The sequence below is a fragment of the Xylocopa sonorina genome, chromosome 3, assembly GCF_050948175.1.
Source record: "Xylocopa sonorina isolate GNS202 chromosome 3, iyXylSono1_principal, whole genome shotgun sequence".
NCBI classification, from domain to species: Eukaryota; Metazoa; Arthropoda; class Insecta; order Hymenoptera; family Apidae; genus Xylocopa; species Xylocopa sonorina.
The window spans coordinates 3,499,701-3,522,147 of NC_135195.1; the positions used below are offsets into that span (position 1 = coordinate 3,499,701).

The 22,447-nt window shown below is 49.5% G+C and overlaps 1 protein-coding gene across 3 annotated transcripts in view; it reads left to right on the top strand.

The window, feature by feature from the left end:
• The window catches only part of Sema2a (Semaphorin 2a), a 436,386-nt gene that overhangs the window by 238,874 nt on the left and 175,065 nt on the right, over positions 1-22,447 (top strand). Inside the window, exon 1 of one of the 3 annotated variants that reach the window (XM_076893248.1) lies at positions 7,108-7,356. The exons of the other annotated variants lie outside the window; for them this stretch is intronic. Within the exon in view, the coding sequence (XP_076749363.1) occupies positions 7,179-7,356 (178 nt within the window). The 5' untranslated portion in view covers positions 7,108-7,178. Of the gene's footprint in view, positions 1-7,107; positions 7,357-22,447 lie in introns of those variants that run through there. 3 annotated transcript variants of the gene reach the window in all.

Below are 22,447 nucleotides of genomic sequence, written 5' to 3' on the forward strand. Positions count from 1 at the left end.
CGGCCCTCGTTAACGCAAAAACGCGAGAGATGATGGATGGATGCTAAATTGCATTAATTAAATCCACCGTGACACCCTAGGCCAGCCAGCGTTGGTATCACTCGTCGGCTACGGGGCTGGTTGTCTGTGATCGAGGCGTGAGCCGTTTAACGGGGTGTGGGTCACTTTGATGATTACACCCCGGTCGAGACCACTCCTTACCCCTTTCGCCCCGTTCCTAAAGGCGGTACGCCTGCGGGGCCTCTCCAACCTGACGCGCAGAGAGGCGAACCCACGTTAGAAACGAGCTACAACGCTTCTCTCGCCTCGATCTTCCGGCTGCACCGACGGAACGCGTCTTAACTATCAAAGTCGCCACCCCTCATCTGGATTAGGCCGCAACGCGAGACGACTCGGCTGAGAGTGCTCCACGAGAAGGATACCAGGGATCCTTTTGTCGTTATTGAATGTCGACCTTACTCGTCGTCTCGGTCGACCGTTCGAAACCTTGGCACAATTTCGCGCGCCTCCATCGACTGGGTTCCCTTTGATCGTGATTCGTTTAGCGATTCCAAGGGTGGGACGCGGCGTCCGCGCCTCGACTCTATCGGAAAGTAATTTTCTTCCCGACGCGGATCGATCGATTGTTGGTTTCGATCGATTGTACGCGGTGTGTTTAAATACTTCGCAGCGGAGGAAACGACCTGGCGAATCGCTCAATGGTGAAATATATTTTTCTACAGAGCGAAGTCAATTATACGGGGCGGTCGTTCGGGACCCGTTTCTTTGAATGGCGCGCAACAGCCTGCGGTGAGCCCACTCTCGCGTTTATTCAAATTTAATAACTTTGCGAGCCGCCCCGTGAAATTGTACTCCCGGGAGATGTGTATCGAGAGAATGGCTCTTAACGATTTCTCGAATTCTTCTTTTCCACCGCCGTCTTTGTTAGGTTATTCCGAAAGCCGCCGTGAGATTGCGAACTCTTTACTCATCGAATACAATGTACCTTTATAGGAATTCAATATTCTCGAGTATTAAGGAAGTCGTTTGGAGACTGGAAAAAATAGAAATTAATCGATGCCATGCCTATGTTTTAAAGACTTTTCCGAGTCGCAGAAAGACGTTCTAAAACTACGATCGTTGGTGATTAATTAGAGTACGCCGGTCGATATTGATTCAATATCATCCGAGAGATTGCATCGTCGGTGATTGCTAAAAGAAAAATTTCCAGGGGCTTCGCTAAACGCCACTCGATAATTAGAAACTTTCAGATTCCGACAGAGGCGTCCGCGTAATCACTCGGATCTCGCGTAGCTGCGGAATTGAAAAGATTCGAGAAAAGAAGAAGGAACAGGTTCGAGGGAACAAAACACCGGCCCGTTTACAGCCGTTGTGCTCCGAGTTTCGGTGGGCAGGGGTGGAATTAAACGAGATCATCCTTCCGATGTACCTTTTGGAAATTGCGTTTCTCCCTTTGATGTTTCTAATTCGATCCGCGTGAACGGCGAAGAAAGAGGCGCGGGACTAAGTGGATCTGGCCGAATGAAAGAACACCGGGCGCGAGGCTCGCGTGGCAAAGTAAGACATTATCCGGGGTCGACGGGGTGCCCGTTGGAATCATCGGATTCAGGCTCTTCGACTTCAAGAACGAGATGATGAGATCCTCGACGCTGTCGTGTACCATGTGTTTCGCCACGGAGATAAGTGAGGGTTACGACGCCGTGGGTATTGGGTGTAATTTAGTGGGCTGAGACCTCGACGATGTTTTGCAGTCGGAAGAAAAAAAGATGGCCGGTCAAAGGGCCGGAGGAATGGAAGCGGGGTTCGTCCGCGTCGTCCGTGGGGTAGTGTCTTCTGCGGTGTTCTACCAGCCTCGATTATTCCTGGAATAAATGCGAATTCGCTGTTTCTCGCGGTTAAAAAGGGGGATAGGTAGGAATAATAAAAGGCAAGGGAGTCTGGGGCAATCAAGTTACCAGTCGCATGCTCGCGTGCAGCGGTCGGATGGGAACGTCGCTTTTCGTGGCGTAGATCGATGTCGTGAAGCAATTGGGACGGTTAGTTTGTCGCAATTAGCGATCGTAATGACGATCTAATGATCCCCGTGAATTGGCGTTTCTTAGCTGGCGAGAGATCGACGCGAGGGACGCGGTTAATATTTCATCCCCGTGTGACGCGTTACAACGTCTAACGATTAAAAAGGGGAGAAAATTGGGTCGTCGTAATTGTTGAATTTTTAAATCTACTTCTCGCTTCCTTTTCCGCCCCCTCTAGCTTATTCTCGCTCCTTTTACACTCGACGGACACGTTGTTTGTTCAATTAGGCCAACAGATCTGTTTCCCTCTGGCCCCCTCTTAAATCATTTTTATTTTCACTGAAAAATATTCCGGCCAGAGTGGAGATCTGAGAACCGGAGTGAAATTAGAGCGTCACGAGAGGGATGCTCCATTGTTCAGAGGGAAACGCGTGGAAATGTATATTAAAACAGGTGGAAGTGGCGAAAATTTCTTACACCGCGCATCGAAATGCGAAAGAAATCCCTCGCGCACCCCTATTTTAGGTCTCTTCCGCCACCTCGCTCGGTGGATTCTGTTGATCTTCGTGGGCGACAAATATTTTCGAATGGCGCGTACTAAAAAGGGAATCGCGTGGATTCGCGGCAGAGACGCGGCGAAGCGTGGCAGCCTCAAAGGCGCGAAAAGTGCCTCCGCGGAATAAGAGGATAATGCGGACTCGATTTGACGTCCTTGAATATTTAACGTCTCGCGAAAGCCTTCTCATCGCGCGAACGCGCCCCTTTTACGACGAACATGCCATTCGCCCCTGTCGAAGCGGAACTAACGAACGATCCGTTTGTGTTCGCGAAGGATTCGCGACCGATCGTATCCGCCTGCGATTGATCAGCCGTTACCGGCAACCAAGAAATCGTTTAATACCGCCGGATTTTATGGTCTCGCGACTATCAAAGAATCGTAAAACGGGAACAGACGAGGGGAGGCAGGAATATGGAAAGAACGTAAAAATATTTCCACTGAAAATAGTGAGCACCAGCAGGGGTGAGATCGTTTCATTCGGTCGCGATTATACGAATACGCGGTTAACTTTCGAGTCGTGTTCTTCTTAAATCTTGACGTTTAATCTTCTCACTCCGGTGAAATTGAAATAGAAATACCAACTGTGACTACCGACTAATATTCGGTTAAAAATTGTTTTGGATTAATACTGTGTTCCTCGATCCGACTTAGTCGACTAAGTCGACGCAGAGGTGCTGCTACTCCATTCGATCGTACGTTTCTCTACGAGCTCTCACCAGGCGGTATCGAGAATGAGAATCTACATCGAAGTACAATTTCTTTCACGAAAATTCTAACGATGAACGGGTTAACCGGGTTTCGCGCCTCTATAAATCACACGCGAAACGTTAAACGGCGACTTAACTCTCGGAAAAGTTATCAGGGCGCCCCTCTCTATCCGGAATCGCGTGTTTCTGGTTTGCACGGAGGTCCATTCAGGCCTCCACGCCGTTCCGTAAGTCGGAAACTTCTATGGGAACTTGGCGAAATTTAACCAGACGCGGGGAATTTCACGAAGGCCCACCCATCAGTCGCGTCACGAAACACTGTCCGGCCGCTGAATGCCCGCGAGACAGCCAACCGACATAATAATACCTTCTTTCTTATTCAAGCTCGAACCGTTCCTAAGAAGTTACCCCGAGTTAGAACGCCGTTTCTCTCGGATGTGTCACTCACGTGGAACACGACATGGTATATTGTACGTACGTGCCTCTTAGAGAGCGGTTCTTGCGTTGCCCTCCGCTTGAACGCTGCCTTCCAGTCGTTCGATCACGTTGTATCGCAAAACGACGGCAGTTCTTGCGATCGCGTCGCGATTTCGGCGCGAGGTCCCTGGCTGATGAATTCCTTCCTCGAACGAGCTGGGAACGTTTCGAAATATCGACGACGGGTAAAAGGATTTGGAAACAGCGCGCGAAAGGGTGGACGAAACTCGAACACGATTCCGTGGCAATTTCTTACGTGCTACCCCGGCCAGAGTTCTTACCCTGGTAGACGCTGGCCAAGAGATGCGACTCGCTCAGAATTCCGGTGTCTGTTCCTGTCGTATGCTGACAGTTTATATTCCAAACGCTAGCTGGAGAACGCGAACCGCCTCGTATACACGGTTCACGGTTTTTCCAGCGATTTGCCAGCGATTTCTTTTAAAATGAAGAGAGAAAGAGAGCGTTGAACGCCGCCGCTTAGAGACTCCCGGTGGCAGGAGTCTGATTCGTTGTTTCGGTAAAGAAACGACAAAGGGGACGGGGGTTGGGGTCGGCTCATGCAATTCTAAACTATTTCAATGAAATGGGATAGCGGGTAGATTTGTTGGTCGCCTCGCAGCCGACTAGTTCCTCGTTCGTAGCTAGGAAACAAGGAGAGAGGAGAGGAAGAGTACGGAGAAAGGGGGAGTTAAGGAAAGCCAGGCTCCTGTAAGGACTCTGCTCTCTTCCTTTGTTCTAAAATTCTTACGACTTCCCTGGCGTCTCGCTAGATCCACCGTGCTCCGTCCTGAGAGGGTGGGAGGACAAGCGACAAAGGAAGTGGCCTGTATCAGGGATGGTGGTAACGGCGGCACCGCCGCGGATGGATGATACAGAATTGTCTTTTCTTTCGCGCTCGGTCGGGTGACACTTTGTAGGTTGCGAAGCGGGCCGGATATGCCTCGCAAGTTTCTTTGCCCGTCGGCTCAGCCTTGGCTCGGCTAACTTCGAGGGTTTTTGCATTAGCATATCGACTTATTCATACAATCCGCTTCACGGTCCGTGTTCCGCGACGGATGAACGCGCACGCGAGCCACTCCTCCGGGCTATACGGGGCACGTCGATAATGACGCGCCGCGCTTTTTCAGGGGCTTTGAATTTCGCCTTCGACCCTCCGGGGAATACGTTACGACGCGTCTCGATACATTGATTTCGTTAAACTCGAGTGCTGAGTGCAGCATCCTCCACTCGGCTCCGATAACGCCATATAAGTATAGCGCACTCGACGTCGAATATCGTGGACTCGTCTGAATCGAAAGAGGACTTTGACTATTACCTCGCGTGATTTATTGTCCGCGGATCCGTAAACCATCCACGCGATTAAACGTAACGGGGTTGTACGATGGAATAGCTCTCCCGCTAAACTCGTAAGAACCACCCCCCCAGTTCCTTAATTTAACGCGCTCCGAATTGTCCTGTGTAAAGTTGCCGGTTTTATTGAACTTTAGGAACAGTCATATTCGAAGACACATCGCGTGTACTTTAGATAGCTAATTGTAGAATTGTCGTAGGATAATTATTCGCTTTCGAAACTATCGTTCGTACGAGGGACGAGGGTACAGCTCGTTAAATTTTACTCCATCGAAAATAAACTCCTCGTACGCTTGCTATAATAATCGCGTTCCATTATAGCATTAAACGCGATCGATAGATTACAATCGCCTTTACACGCGGACGTTAACCGTAACTATATGCATTCGAGCGATTAAACAAATTGCACGTTCGTAACGAGACGAAAGTACACATCGACACACTCGACGAGGAATAATAGAGGGTGGTCGATATAAAATAAAAAAAAATCCTTACCAAGGAACGAGTAACAAGGTTCAGCGATAAATCGTGGCTCAATTAACGAGTGAAATTTTCGCGGAGTTCGCAACTAGTCGAAAATTGTTTATACGCGGCGTAAAAAAAAGCGGTCCCGGGTGGCGAGGGTTGAAAGAAATATCAGGGGTGACGCTTCTTCGAGCGCTCGTTGGCGCCGGTAGACGACGAGGGACTCCGATTGGAAGGAACTGGCGCGGATGATAGAGTCGCGTAGCACGAGCAGCGTTGCCCGAGGGAAGCCGAAGTTTCCCGAGGGCGTACGGCCGGCAGTGAACGCGGCAACTCGCATACGAGGGTACAGTAGTGCCGCGGCCTCCGTGGAAGGAGGTTTGTACGACCCGTGCCGCTCGTGACCGCTTCGATTTCGTCGCGAGGACGCGTGCTCCGTTTCGAACTCGCACGAAACGTAAACGATGTTGTGACACTCGCGCGTAATACGACTACGTGTGGATCGTTGCGCATCGCGATCGAGGGGACCAGTTGACCGATACGCGGTACCAATAGATCGCGACTCCGATCGTGGGCCGAGCAACAGATGTGACGTCGCGCGACGCGCTCTTTATATTTAGTTGGCCACGATTTCCTCGTTTGTTCCTGAAGTTAAACGCTCGACGCGCGCCGTCAGAAACGCGTGAAACGTGCCGGTTCAACGATCCGTCCGCGGTCTGTGCACTTCAACAGTGACGTAATGTAACATGGTGCGAACGAAAGTGTACCGCGGACGTCAGTGACATAGAGCTTTCCACGTCAGACAGGCATTGTTGAATGTTTAAAACGTTCCGCGGTGGACAAAGAGGGTGGTTGCGCGGTGCGATACCACCTATCAGCGTATTTTCCCGCACTGCGATCCGTTTCGGTGGTCCGCGTGAAAACGCGAGTGTATTCAAACCGACGAAGGAAGATCGAGAGAATAAAGGGATGGCGGAGGATCGTGCGATCGTATTTGTCGACGTCGTTCAGCCCTAAATCCGGTGCCTGTCGAGCACGACCCTCTCTACCGAGGCTCTTCTACCTGCGACCGTGAGGACCGTGCAAGGACACCAGGTACGCTGGCGCGTCGTTCTCGAAGCAGGAAAGCGAGGCGCAGGAAGAATTCCTTTGTCCTCGAAGGTACGACGCTCGTAGCCGGTGGACGTGAGTTGACCCACCGTGGAAGGAAGAGGAGGAAGCATTCTACCTCGTATAACTTGCGTGCGTAGGAGTGAGAGGGAGAGAGAAGGACGGTGAAAACGCGCCTCGTAGCGTCGGGGAACGTACGTCACCGCGTTGCCAACGGCAAAGGGCAACAACCACGCCGTGAACACAGTGCGGCTGTCGTTGTTAGCCAAGGTCGGATTAACCTCGACACCACCGACCACGTTTTCGACCAGCGTTAGAGACGCGATTCGCTCTGGTACATATTCGACCACGTCCTCCCAGTCCACGTGCCACGCTCTACAGCGATGCTCCTGGTCGATTAGCGTCGATCGCGTACACACGTCAGTCGCCTGGTACCCGTCCGAATTAACCCAGAGCGGGGCTCGTCTGCGTCCTCCCACCGGATCGTGCCCAAGGATGCAACGACGAAGATTACCGGATGCCATGCTGCTGCTGGTCAGAGCAGCTGTTCTCGCAGCTGTCTTGGGACTGTTCCTGGGTTCCAGCCATGCGAGCAGACCCGCTGGCGCGCACCCCGGCCACGCGTACTTCGAGCAACCCTGCTGCGGACGATCGCACCTCAGGCATCACAAAGGTTAGAATCCTCCATTTTTACTTCGAGGTTTCTCTTTATCCGCGATGTCAAACGAGAGACTGCGTTCCGTTGTGTACATACGTAGTAGATAGCAGGCGAAACGAGGGACGCGTTTCGGGGAACGATCGTCTGTTTACACGGACGAGACGCTTCTTGTTGTTAGTTCGATAAGCAGTAGGATGTACGACGCATTGTCGAGGGCAAGTAACAGGGAGATTAAATATTCTTGCGTGTATTATAAGGACGCTTCCGGAGAACTCGCGACACGAGCTTTTCTTGGAATTTGTTTCGAAGAATGATTGCGAGAGTGTTTGTGGGTACTGATGTAGGTTTGACTTTTAAACGGTCCATGTTTTCGATAAGTGTACGACGAACAGCGAAAGCGTGTCACGTTGTATCAGGGCACGCTTGTACGAAATGGAAAGTAGAATTTCACTCGTGCTCTAATACTTTCCGTGATAACATGTAACATATGTATTTACGTAAGAAATGTAAAGATATTTTGCGCTGAAATGTATGACAAGCGATTTAAACAGCGAAACTCGAAGAACTGACGTATTTACGTCGATACGAGAAAAACGCTCGACCCATCCGACTGGTTTGGAATTTCAATTTCTGAATCTTTGTTTCAACGAATTCCTCGATACGTGACGGAAAGTTGTACGGAGTTTGTACGTGATTTCCCATGATTCAACGGAAGTGTAGAATCGCATTAAAGCGCCTCGAAGTGCGGGTAAGTGTGTTCGCAAAACGGGACGTTGCGAGCGGGAAAAATTGAATTTGAAGAACACCGGAAGTATAACGAAAACCACCCCAAGCATTTGGTGCTACATGAATCGCGTTGCAGGGTAGTCTCTCGCAAGTTCGAAAAATCCCCAGGCTCTTCGACCGACTTGAAGTTTCCGTTCGAGCATCTCTATTTACCGACTCGCGATCAGAATTCATCAGTAGGGTACGTAGTTTGTTAAGCCACCCTTAAATCCATCGGACATTCTACGCGAGGTGGTCCACGTAGCCTGAACAAGTCCTATTCTACTTTCGAACGTAATTGGAAAGAAAAATGGTAGAGATAAAGTAGATCCGAATGATTCAAAGATGACTCACCAGAGGAACGTTTGAACGTATTGTTTAACGCAAATATTCGTTTCCGGTATCCTAACAGTCCGTGTATTATCTAGTTCTTCGATCACTTTACATTAATATTTGCATAGATACTATTTTAACACGTACTACTCGTTATACGATTCATCCATTTCCGTCAGCAGTGTTTATAATTGCAATCAGGAAAAAAGAATCACGTCGTAAATATACGCGTTGCATCGACGAACGTTTTCGAGGATCATAGAAGTGTTCCATCGAACCCACTTGCCGCGTTCGAAAATACCGAGTTAAACTGGGAAAACTGTACGGAAACAGGAACAATAACGATCTAACGTGTTTGATGGCACGGGCAAGCCGTTGCACAATACACTTTTCATTAATTATCCCGCAATATAACGATTTCGCGAGGCTTGCCACCCAGCGCGGCGTCCAGCACTCGTCGCGAAATTCCCCAAAACAATGTATCGTTAATATCACGTAAATACCCTTTCATTAATTAATATTATGAGTTTCACTTGTGCCGGCCGTTCTAAATACCAGCCACCCCGGCTTTCTGCGGAACAATACGGGCTCGCACCCCGTATAAATCGCCAACTTTCAAACATTCCGCGTCGTCCGGTCGGCCCTCGACTGGAAAAGCCCTCGCAGACACCCTGCTGGCTAAAGCCTAACGAAGTCTCCGGCGGTTTACTCACGGAATTTTTGGTTAACGCGCGAGGAAACACCTTTCGACGCGGTATGTATCCGGGGAAAAAGAGAGCAAACGCAGGATTAGGGGGATGCTCTCGTTGGGACCGAAAGACGAGCGATTTTTCGTGGATTTTAAGTGTCGCGGTTAAACGAACGAAACATCGCTCTTGATTAATCGAAAACTAACAAGATTACAGTTCCCTGACGTTAGGACCGCGTGTATTTTTCTTAGCGTGTAAAATGCGTGGAGATATCGGGATTCGTTGGAAGCGCAGCTCAATCGACATAGGGTCCCACGATATCTCATCTGAGAAAGGAAACGAGTACCTATGTGCGCGAGATATCTCGTACGTACATGGGGAAGGGGTGAAGTCGATAGTTTTATTTGTTCAAGAGATACCGTGTCACCTATGTGGAGAAATGTGGTTTTGGGAACGTTAAATTTAGAACGACGTACGACACAAATATCACAATATTCCACGCAGCGCACCGTTCTATTTCAGATTTCGTAACTCGGTTAATTCTCGCAACATCGTCGGAATCCTTTCGTTACAAGAATCTTCGCGCTTGCAGGGCGCAAAAAATGCGAGAAAGAATTCGATCGTTTCACTGTCTCGAGCGGGCGACGGTTCCTCTCTCCCTTCAACCAACAGGGGTGGAAAGCCAACTGACAACGAGGACGGACGGAGATAGTGACCGACCACCCTTTCCTCCTGGTGCGTTCTCTTTTTCGCGGTAAATCATTTAGAAGGACACACGGTGTACGAAAGGGACGTAAAAACGACGTAGCCCGGTACCGAAAAGCCCGTTAGCATACATCACCAATATTATCTCGGGGAGGGCCCTGCCACACGATATTACCGGGGCTTAGAACGCCGGGACTGACTTCATTATGTGTCGGGGGAGAGGGAACCGTCGAATGGAATGTGGAATGGTTGGTTGGCCGACCAGCCGGCTGGATGGCTGGCTGGTTGCTTGGCTGCCTCTCTGCCAGCCGAGAGCCACCGAGTCAGTTGATCTCTCTCTGTCTCTCTCTCTCTCTCTCTTTCTCTCTCGCTTGTACACAGGTTCTTCATAGGTATATATATACATACGCGCAAGTCGTGTGTGGAAAGTGCGTGTTTAGAGGGTCGTGTGTGCGTTTCGTTTAGGGTGCACGAAAAAAAGTAGCTAGTACGCGAGGCATGGGGTGGTGGTAGCGCACGCGAGAGAGGCGTTCACCATCGACGTGTAACACGTTCTTCCCGCGTGCGAGAGAGCAACGGACGAAGCTTTCCGCGAGAATTTTTCCGCACGCACGTCCGCCAACGGTGGCTGTAGGTTTGAAAGGGTGGAGGGCGGTGTACACGAAATTCTCGTTTAGCTTTTTGTTGCTCGCGCGTTTCGCTTTCTTTGGTCGCGCGAACGTAATTTTAATTGCGCGGTTGTCCGCCTTGTTACGCGAATTTGCGCGCTACTTTCCCGCCGCGAAATTGCTGAGGTCCGAGGGAGAGCGAGCTTTGTCGGGAACGGGGTGTCTCGCGAGAGACCCTGGCCCGCCACGGGCGAAACGGAAATTTTCTGCGTAAACCCATTTTCGTTGTTCCACGCCGCTTGGTTTATCGCCGACGGTTGTTTTACGCGCCCCCTGTTTCATCGTCGGCAGCTCCCGAGAAAATGGACGTCAGGCTTCTCTCGCAACGATGATGCTGGATCCTCGATCCCGGCTCACCTCTCGCCCTCTAATCTCCCGTTGTACGCAACCTGCGTTTCGAGTATGACGTTATACATCCTGCACACGTTGCCCAGCAGTGTAACTGAAGATACGTAAATACCGTGGAAGCGTATTGCGAACGTGCGTTATTGTAACGCGAAACTGGTGATAAGGGTGCATTACGCGTTGATTTTCGCTGAGAAATCGAAATTGATAGCGTGCTATTACGGTCTACGCATAGCTTTATTCGTACGTCCATTTCGAAACGTCCTGTAACGATATCATTGCGAATAGCGACGGAGTTTGTATCATAATCAGTTGCTCTGATAAATTATTTTATTTAGTTTTGTTAGAACGATTTTAGAGGAGTATAGATGACGTGAACGATTAATTGTATTTTATCAGATAACATAACAGAGAAATAACGTTTCAAAAATTGGTATAATAGTAAAAAGGCACGTATTTACATGCGAGGGAATGGATTTTTACAGTTTACTATTTTCGGGAGAGTTTTAAATAGTGGAAATACGCGGTCGGGACGCAGGATACGCGGAGCACCTCTATTTTTTAATCGAGCAAAAATTGGAATGCATCGCTAAGCCGCAGGTCACGATTTTCCGTTATTCAGTTAACAAACAGTACGTTAATTTAATCCTCACTTGTGGCTGCGACTGTACGCCACTATCATGAATCGTAAGCCCCTGCATCGAACCTCTCCGGTAACCAACAGAACGGATATTAATTTCGACGAGCTCCTCAAACTGATCCATTAATTTAATTCGCACGCGTATTTGATGTACGATATATTCTACGTGAATATCTAACAATCCAGTAGATGTAATGATGATATTCAGGTGAAGGGCGTCTAACTTTGACGTACATCGTTTGTCCTTCCCTCTTCGAGAGACAGTTGACGTTCCGTTTAAGTCTTTTCAATATTTTATTACATTTATCTGTGGGGTGTTTGACAACAATCTGCATTAATCTTACGCGGAGATTATGTAATACATTATCTTACTCGACCCCGCAGATCATTTCTTTCGCGCAAGGATAAGTTATGGTTCTAGTTAAACTAATATAACTTCCGGATAACCATTACTCGAGGTCAGCATTTATGAAGCCAAGAAGTTTTTCCATTAATTTCCCGGATCTTTATAATTCATTTACAAGTAACACGGACACGTTCCAAAGGCGAGGTCCCGAAGTAGTTTTCGAAAATAACCGGATTGTCGATCGAACGCGTCGGCCATCGAGCGGCTTCGAACTTCGTAATGCCGGCTCGAACGAAAATCCTCGTAAACGGGAGTCGTTCCATTTAACGAACCGTGTCGCGAAACTTTCCCGGGAAAGGTCCCGAAATTTTATAAACGAAAAACTGACCCCGACTTCGATAATTGGTCCTGGCAGAGGAGAGACCCGTCTCGCCCCGTGTTCCCGTCTCCTTCATCATTCTCGCCCGTTCTTCCACCCACCCTCTTCTCTATCTGGCGCGGTCTCGCGCAAGATTTACCCCGGCTGTCGAATTACCCCGCGTAAATCCTTAATTCGACCGTAAACTCGAGGAGACGGTCGAGGATACTTTCTTCGCTCTGCGTACGAATCTACGAATGATGTTTGCGTAAGTGTAGCCAGGTAAAGAAAGAAAGAGAGAGAGGGTGAGTCTGAGATGTCTGACCGAGAGAGTTTCTCTTTGGTCGTCGCCAAACGTCTTAAAGATTTCCAAGATTAAAAGCTAGCACATCGACTGCCCGCCCACCCCCGTCGTCCAGCAACCCTCTCGAACGCTCGTACCGAAGACTGACTGGCTAATGAAGGATGATAGCAGGGACTCATCCGCCATGCGGTATTCGAAGCCGCAAATTCCTGCGGTCTCGACCCCCGACCCCCCGTTGAATGCCGAGACATTGACTTTGCCCGGCGAGCTTCGGAAGTTGGGCCGCGGCTCCACGAAGCTTTTGGACGCAGCCCCATCGCGGTCGAATTATCCCCTTTGAAAGTCTCCCGCGTTGCCTCCTTGAAGATACCCCGTTGAAAGAGTTACCAACGGGCCACATGTATTCAGCGGAGAAGTCATTAGCCAACTTTTCCTTCTATAGCCTGGGACCAAATATATTAGCCGGCGAAGAAACCTCTCCGCCGTCGTTTTTCCGCGCCGTCGAACCCTATCGACCCGAGACCTGACCGTGTAGTGGTTCAACAGGTCAGTGTCGTACACGCAGCCAGTGTTCTGTGTGCTCTCACGGCTCGATCCTTATCCTGTTTCCAAGGGGTACGATGCCCCTTTCGTCTCGCGTCCTACGTGTAGTACGACGCTCTCAAGGCTAGAATCGAACAGCGACGGGAAAGAAATAGGCTTTGTCATTTACATATCGTACTTCAGAAGTCGCGAGGGTGATTTTGTCGAGTCGAGGAGGGTGCAAAGGAGTCGCACTCGATGGGAGTAGGGTGAATCAACGTTTGTCGCGTGCCACGTCGACTCCGCGTTTTTGTATCGGTCGCGAGCTAGAAGCTACCCCCGGCGAGGTTCTCGATGAAACGGAAAACCGGGTGAAAAAGCTTGCTCGCGGCAAGAACTGGCAAGATCGCGCGACGGGTGGTTGCCTGGGGTGGGTGACGGAAGTCGAAGGAAAGAGCGGATGGAGAGCGAGGGGCGAAAGAGGGGGCGCAACAAAACGGCGTCTATCCTTTGGCCTGGAATTCACAGGTCGTAGAGGAAGGTCGTAAGTCTGTTTTAAGATGGCGACGCCAGTCTGCCGAGATTACTGTGTCTATGCGAGAGCAACAAGGCGATAAAAGTTGGGGATTAATTCGTCTCTTAATTCTCGCCGTTGGCGAAGTTTACGATAAGCGAATTCTTCTCTTTCAGTCGTTTGTTACGTCGTGTACCCTCGCGTGTTTTATCTATCCTCCGCGCGGACATAAACGGATATCTCAAATTGAATCTTTCGTTGCCGCGAGACTCTTGCTGGCGGTTTCAAAAATCATCGTAGACGAGTCAAACGAGAGATCTGTCTATCGATTCGAGCCGGGGATACGAGAGTAAAAAATCGTTCCCCTTTAATTAACGCTCGGATCAAGCGAAAGAATCTGGTAGACGAGTTTTAATTGACGCGCAAAGCAAACTCACCCCCCCGTCGGTGGGTAGTTGGTGGGTCGAATTAAACGCGATCCTTTCTTGCGTGCGCGTCAGTAACCGAACAGGTTGTAGAACAGCCACCGCTAGCCGCGACGGGATACCCGGAACGAGTGGAACGAGTGGAACGAGCTTTACTCGCATTAGCCGGCGTCTTTTCTTTATTTTAAGCGAGATCCGCTCGCGATGTAAGCTTAAGCCCGTGTTCGGTGCACGAAACGCGAAACAAAAAGGCCGGGAATAGCGAAAGCTCCCGACGACAACGACGAGAATAGCGAAGCAAGGAGGGCGACATCGCGCTGGTCTCGTCTGGGATATTCCAACGACAGGATTACGGTCACCCTCTGGAAAGGGTGGAACGAGACCGCCTTCCTTTTCTTTCCACCGCCCCTCACGGCCGTCGTACGGCACCAGCACCGTAACCCTTTCTTCTTCTACCCTCTTCCTCTTTATTCCGCTGGAAAACACTTTGTAGCCGGCGTGTAAACGTGCGAAAGTGCCCGACGACCCGGGTCTCGACGAGGGGAAACGACTCCGTGAGGCGAGGCCGAGAGAGTCTCTGGCATTCTAGCCGGCCGATAAAAAGGATAATGAGGATATAATGTGGCGCGCGGTGTTCCGGATGTTTAGGCGAAACGCGCGTTATCACGTCCAGCTGGTTAAGGTGCTCGCGTAATGACCGCGCGGGAACGGGTTGGAAAATAAAAAGGAGAGGCATCAGATTGCGTAAACCGTTCGCTGCAGCCAGGAGTTTCACGAAAGAGGGAGCGCGTATCGCGGGCTCCTCGTTCGATTGGAATTTTAATGAAATTTTTGCCATCGGTTGGACGCGCGCAGAGGAAGCGGAAGAGGGATGAAAAAGCTCGATCCTTTTCCTCGCTTCGAAAAACGGTTCAGAGAGCTTTGATTCCATTGGCTGTATCGCTGTTTCATGATGGACCGGAAAATAGACGCTCGTAATGGCCAGATGTTCGTTACCGGCCCCGCTCGACACGGTTCTCGCGAATGTAAATCACGTCTGTTTATTATTTCACGTACGATGCGTTCCGGCGAGGGGAAGAGAGAAAGACGCCCGATTCGCGAAACAATGAAACGGTATTTTGCGCGTTCGTCGGGTGCACGAACTTCGCGGACGGTAATACTCGAAACTCGGTCAGCTTTTTGCTTTTTTCTCCCTCTCTTCTTCTTTTAATACGTTCCACGTGGAATTTTTTCGCTGAAAGCATGGTTAATTAGCTGTTTAAATTGAATGAGCGACGGCTAATCGCGTTCACGCTGGCTGGATCCAGTGAACACGTGTTCGAATTCAGGAATTCAGCGTGCATTTATATTCTAAATTCATCCGCGATAATAGGTAATAATGAATGATTCTCTTTCACTCACTTTTTCTCCAATCTTCTACCAGTGAACAGCTAAATGCTGTTCAAAATGCGTTACATTTATTCATACACACCAGTAAAATCAAATTAAATGAACAAACGTTGAATAAAGATAAACTGTAACACAATACTAATTGCTCAATTCCAATATTTCTCCTTAAAAAGAAGTGAAGTAAGAAGCGCACGATTATATCGCTTTTGAAACAGTTTTAAACGTCTATCCCGTGGTGTTTCATGCGATTCGATTAAAAGCACCGAGCTATCAACGAAGATTAACCGCGCGTATCGTTTCTCATAGCGATCCCAGCGTGTTCGATGGCCACCAGCGCGTCCTCGTCGCGAAACGGGGTTAACGTCGAAGCCACGGCTTCCTCCCCAAAGACACGCGCCGGTTTAAACGAGGCAGACGCCGGAAGTGCGGGAGTTTCCGCGCAGGGAATGCGACACGGAGGAAATGGTAACGCCGTCCGCGCGTTATTTTCTCTGGCGCGAAAAATCTCTTCCCTTAACTCTTAACTTTATAGCAGTCGTTGTCCGCGTCGCGCAGTAAACTAGCCAGTATTATACACCCTCGCGCCTTCTTCCGGTTAGACCTGCGCTTTAACTGCGAACTTCCTTTCTCGCGCGCCGTCGACTCAACGCGACGTTCCTTTCTCGCAAGGAGACGCCCAGTGTAAATCGCGTTCCCTCGCGCGGCCGGAAGTAACGCCGTGGCGTCGACCGCGGCGCCTGGAAAATCGCCACGCGTCGCCGAGATTCAATCTGCCGTATGATTTATAAGCGGCGTGATTCGCGCCAGTTTTAACGCGACGAACGCGAGAGCGATTAGCGGCTACGATGGAGCGGTAAACAGGGTAATTACAGGGAGCATTGGAGAACGGAATGCCTCTGGTCTTTAATCGAGGCGCCGCGGTTACGACGTATCGCGTCGTGGAAACTTTTGCACGGCAAGGAGCGTACGTTTCGACCAGTCGACGGAAGAGTGTTTCGAGAATATCGGTTTTACGCTTGAATTTTCCGAAACTGATGAGTGTACTGCACACACGACTATCGATAAGATAATGGAATTATGTGCTGGAATCGGAGAGTTCAATGGTTCAATGGATGATATGTTGATAGAATGTAATATGCCAATATTTAGTTATGATCGCCATGGTATTGTAATCTATCGAATACCATCGCGTATCTAGGATAGTTGTATTATCGATTGCTTTTACACCTGTGCTGAATGCTTTTATCTCGTACTCTATCACGAGTTGAACGATTAATATGGTAAGATAAGGTTTTATTACCTACTCCATAACCACCAGACATTCGATTTTCGCTTATCGGTACATTAACCTTCGTATTCCAACCATCGATGCGATTACACACCGAAATACCGCGAATAGAGAGTCAATCATCAGCCATCTGTCACGAGACTGAACTTTCGACCCTCTTCAAATCTTCCCACGTATTCGAAATTATTTGATGCCGTTCGCCTCGATGCTCGTTCGATAGTCGATATCATTTGGTAGGCAGGGATTTTAGATCTTCCTATTCACCCTCCTTCGCGAGGCGTTAATGCAAGAGAGAGAGAGAGAGAGAGAAAGAAAGAGGGAAATTGAATCTTGCTTTATCTCGAGCGACGATATCGAAGCGAAGGTGGAGTTTAGTTTCTTCGCGAGGGATCAGACACCCCCTTCGTGGCACGCGTCGCTCGACTGAATAAATTGTTACAACCGCTATCAACGACCCTGCGATATGTGCGCTCTCATCCTTGCTCTCCGCTCTGATCGTAGTCGATACTTTTCGATTGACACGTTGGATTTGCTGTCTTCTCCCAAAATCTCTTACATTCAACGTTTTCCACAGATTTTGCTCTATATAATGAATCCAATCTGTCTGAAAACCTCTCTCCCATATTTCTTTTAATTACAGTCTATCTTAAAATCAACAAAAACTTCAATTCTCGTTAGAAATCCACTGGAAACCCGTATCGTTCCACGCACAGCGATCAATCTTCCAGATCCGTCGGACGGCTCGTTCATAAGAAGCGCGTACGAAATAAAAGAGGACTAGTTTCCCTAGAAATTCACCCTCGACGGTAGTGCCGTATCCGTCCCGTTTCTCTCGTCGCGCGACGTCGCCTCTCGAGGAGGAGCCAATTAAAAAAGGCCGTCTGGAGGTCGTCGGAATCCCTTATCAGAAAAAATTGCACGCCCACGCACTCCTAAGCAGCGCAGAGCACGCGTATAAATGAACATTACGTAACGAACGATGTCGTCGCGTAGGTATGCGTATGGAGAGATACGTTTTCAGTCGAGCGTCGTGGCGGCACGACGCGCTTCCGTTTCCCGTGTGTACGTACGTCTGTTCCGTGATTACGGGGCGAGCGTACGGGCCGCGGCCACGACGGCTCGCTGGGACCTAATTACACTAACGACCGGCAATAAAAAGCAGCAGACGCGCGGCGACGTCGCGGAATTCGCACGCAATTACCGCGACGGATCCCTGGCGGGGGTCAGGTATCAGCCGCACTTAGCAGCCACTCGACGGGGGACGCTCGCAGACAGAGCCCACCACCCCCGCGTTTCCGTTTCGAATCGACGATACGTCCTCGTCGAACGCGCCTATTAACGGCTCTCTGTAATCGCGTGCGCGATCGTTTAGGCGGCAATCGCGCGCGTTCAACCGCGCCACGGATTCCACCCTCGTTATACGCGGCTCGAGCCGAGTCCCGCGCGCCTCAAATTGCGCCGATTAGATCGCCGCCAAGAGAGTCACCGTGAACGAGAGAAATCGTGGCGACTTCTCTCATGCTAATTGCGAGCCGGTTCGCTCGATGTCGTAAGAATCCAAGGCGAGGTACGATTACCAGCGTTATTCCTTGTTTTCGTTAATTATTCTCTGAGAGGTCCCTTGATCGCGGAGGGGAATCGGTGGGCTGCGATTAGAAGACGCAACGATGCCTGGGTAGCAATCGTGAGTCATTGATTGCGATCTGACGGTCGACGGTTGCGATGAAGGATGCGTTTAATAGTAGATGGAATAGGAGAACGAGTGTATGTAAGCGTTTTGTAACAGTTGATGGGACGGCGGGATTTGATTAAAAATTTCGAATAATTCCAGCTAGTTTCTCAAGGATTTACGAATGATATTACGATAGGGAATTTAAATGGTCTTCCTCGAAAGACTCAACGTTATTCAACCGCAATCTTCAGGTATCTGAATCTGAAGTGACGTTGAAGTCGTTCGTGGAACGTAAAAAGACGATCGCGAGAGAAAGATATCGCGTTATCGAAGTCTTTAATGCAACTGCACGAGTGCAATCGTATCGAGTGCATGCGACATCGAGGATCGCCGTGTAGCGCGGCGTTTTTACCGCCGTGCGAGATTATTAACCCCCTCGCGGCGCGGAAGAAGAAATTTTCGTCAAGAGCGCAATGGGATATAATCCTGTTTCATTGCGGTGTAATTGGGCCCCGATATAACTTAACGACCTTCGAGTTTATTATTACGCGGTAACGCAAGGCGAAATGAAATCGTTGAAAGCCAGCCTCGTTTCTCGAGCACGAACAGCCGTGTCGCGGTAGGTTAATTACTCGGCAACCCTTAGTCCCAGGTACGTCTCGCCCTGCGCGTGCATCAACCTTCTCCCAGCCCTTCTGTATCGCGTATCGCGACCGCTCGTACATTACGTTTCTTTCTTGGAATCTATCGTCGAACCAGGAAATTTCATTCTTGTTACTGAAAACGAACATTCTTCCTACAGGGAACCGCGAATGGTTCATCGTCGATCCACGTTTCGTCGAGACCGTGTATTTGTACGATATGTACGTATATCAGAAACAGTGGGCAATATCGTACATTTATAATCAACGCAAAACAACAATGACCGCGATACTCTTTCATACATAATTAATACTATAACATTTGAAATATTCGATGAATTTTATTCGCGCGAACGCTCGCTGGTTTCATTCATCGTTAGTATTTCAAGCGATTGTTCACCCGGCTGAGAGGCTCGCACTCGTTGACTCATTATTCGCGCACTAACACAGGTGCGCCTCTCGTTTGTCGATATACCACTCGTCCGACGCGTATCACTCATCTCGTTCGCACTTTCCCTCGCATTCATTACGCTGCTCATTACACAACCCAATGCTAATGAGCTTAAAAAGTCTTTTAAACCCAACGCATATCCGTTGGTACGCGCTATATATATATACGTACAATAGTAAAGGAAAGGTTAACGTCCCGTAGGGGAACGGTTGAAATCGTGTGATCGAATGCGCGAAATAAATAAAAGATCGGTACACCTTTGAACCTGTACGTTTCATTAGGATCGCGTGGTGCGATGCTCTCGTAGTTCCCCCACGAAAGCAGTTCCTGGTAACTTTATCGAGCCCTCGGTTCCTCCTTTCGCAGTCTCACGGGTAACGATTTAATAAAAAGCCGCGGTAACAGTCCATATGTCTCGAGGGTACGATGGAGAGGGGTCTGGAAACTTGGGTGTACGGTTGGTATCCTGAAACGAACGGGTAACGATTCGAGGAGGGGAATGCGAACGATGGTTCGTAGCTCCTCTCCACCTGGCTGGCACGCAGCGCTCGTACACTTCCCTGTCAGTCGAAGGCGGAGAATAGCAGAGGCGGAGGTGCGACGACGAGGGTGGTCGAGGATCGCGGCAACAAAGGGCGATTGGAAACTGGCCTCGACTGGAAACCGCGGTATCGCCAGGCGAAAAGAAGCATTGTTACCGTTGCCACGGGGGTAATAGTCGAAAGGGCCAGTTAATGCCTCGTAATGGCCGAACGAAGGGGGCCGTGAATCGCCCCTCGTAACGACCTGTACCGTCGCGTAACACGACCGCGCGCGGGGTCCCATCAAATCTGATACCAGCGTGCAAGCGTGCTTGGAACACGCTGTCCGAGACCCCGGAACCCCGCTTGAATGGTCGGTGCAAAAAATGTGTACTACATTCGGGTGAACAGGCTTCGTGCGAAACTTTATGGGCCTCGCTGGTCGCTGACGCGTTCACTTTCAGGGACGAACGCGTGGGGTGAGGACAGGTTGCGTTCGATACTTGGATTTGGAGAGAAGTATCATGTAAATTTTTATGTTTATTGTTACCAGTGACCTCGTTCTTTACGCTCGAACAATCAATCCTCTGTTCTTTTTTTTTCCTTTTTTTTTTCTACAGGAGAAGTAATTCTCGTAGAGAAACCGCGCGTTTTCACCGCTAACCGCTGGTTCATTATCCTCGCCACTGCTAATAGCTGTAATTACCGACAGCTTTTAGCGGAACGAGACGGGAACGAGTAGAAAACGGCGACAGTCTCGGGACGTGCGCGAACGTGCGTGAAAACTCGCTGCTCCTCTTTCAGTGTTCGCGCGAACGGTGGTAGCTGCGCCACGGTGCATTTCTTAATTGTTCCCTAACAAGAGGAGTTGGCACTTGGCACCGTTTGTTGGCCCGGCTCACCTCTTTCCAGAGCTCTCTCGACCCACTGCCATGAAACAGAGCCACCAGCCACCGCTCGTACTTCTTCTTCTTGCTCGCCTTGGCCAACCTCGAAGGAGCCAGCTTCTCGCTCTGTCTCGCTCGCCGCTGCTGCGAGCGTGTTACAAAGTGATTAGTCGAGTAATACCAGCGGCTACTCTCTGGCTGCGGTATGCCGTTAATGTTCCAGCAGACTCGCAGCTGCAGCTGCACTTCGCGGTTCTGTTCCTCTTCTTTGAAACTTGGACGCGTGATCGACGCTGACCGCCGGAAAATTTAGAACAGAATTTCCGCGCCACCGTCTCCGAGTTGTCGAGTAGTTTCTCGTCCCATCCGTTCCTCTCTGCGGATTGTTTCGCGCTTGGTATTTGATGGCGGGTGATTAAGAATTTTTTCGATCGTCGCGACCATATCTCGACTTCGCACTTTGAGCGTTCGCTCGTGTTCGCCAACGCGTGTACGGTGTAATAATGCGAGCGGTAAATCGTGTCTTCTGATCGCAATCTGTCGGTCTTAGCGTCACGGCGTGTCGTGTTCGACGACCATTCCTCGAGATGAGCAGCTGGCACAATTTCATTAGGGTAAACAGTGCGTGTAAAAGTTGTCATGCACGGTACCCCACGTTCGCACGCACACCTACGGTGTCTCCATCCAGTTTAGGCTAAATTATTTCTACGCTCACGATGTTATTTATACACGCGCATCGCGCGCACGTGGTGTGGTAGATTGCGGCGAGCACACGGCTCCGTATGAATGATTCAAAGCGCAGGCGACCGAATGCAAATGGTACGGGCGATCAATAAATTTATTAATTGTTTGCACCGGCGATTCAATTTGATTAATTAATACGCCCGTTCCGTTGTTCCGGGCAACGATAATTTCGTTAATTTCGTAACGCGCGCGCCGAAAAGATAGCTGGATATTAAAACCAATCGGGCGTTTCGATTTTGAATTTTACATTTCCACCTTCTCGTACGTTATTTTCAGCGATACACGAATTTCTCGTGTCCTTTAAACGATTCAGTATAGATATCACTGTTGAATCAAAGCAATTGTTGATTCAACAGTACGTATTTATCGTTTTAAAATCGCGAAATAGGTTGCGCGAACTGAGATACGATGAAATTCTGAACGCAGAACCCTCGCGCGAGGTTGCATTCAATTTCCATGGCTGCTGATACCATTGTAAAGTATTTACGTCCGAAGTTACCTCGTTCCGAGTTCAAATGAATCCCAGATCCGGCCGACATGACCACCAGATTTTGCAACAATGCCACTGAATAAGACGCGCGAATCTCGTGAGAACGCGGAGGCACGTTTCGCGCAAGAAGTTCCGCGGACCGTGTACGGTATCCTGCTCGACATGCATACATGTGTCCGTAATTCTGCCAACTAAACCACACATTCTGATTCGCATTCAACGAAAAACTTCGCAGAGCGAAAAACTTTTTTTTTCTGCTACGTACTCGCACCACTTTGGGACGAGTATATTTTCTCATCGCGTAACTATGTGCTCGAGGCTTCGGGTATTTCGAAAATATTTTCCACCTGAGACCAGTTGGAAGAGATGCATTCGCGAATGAAAAGTAAGCACGCGAGCTGTGCCATGG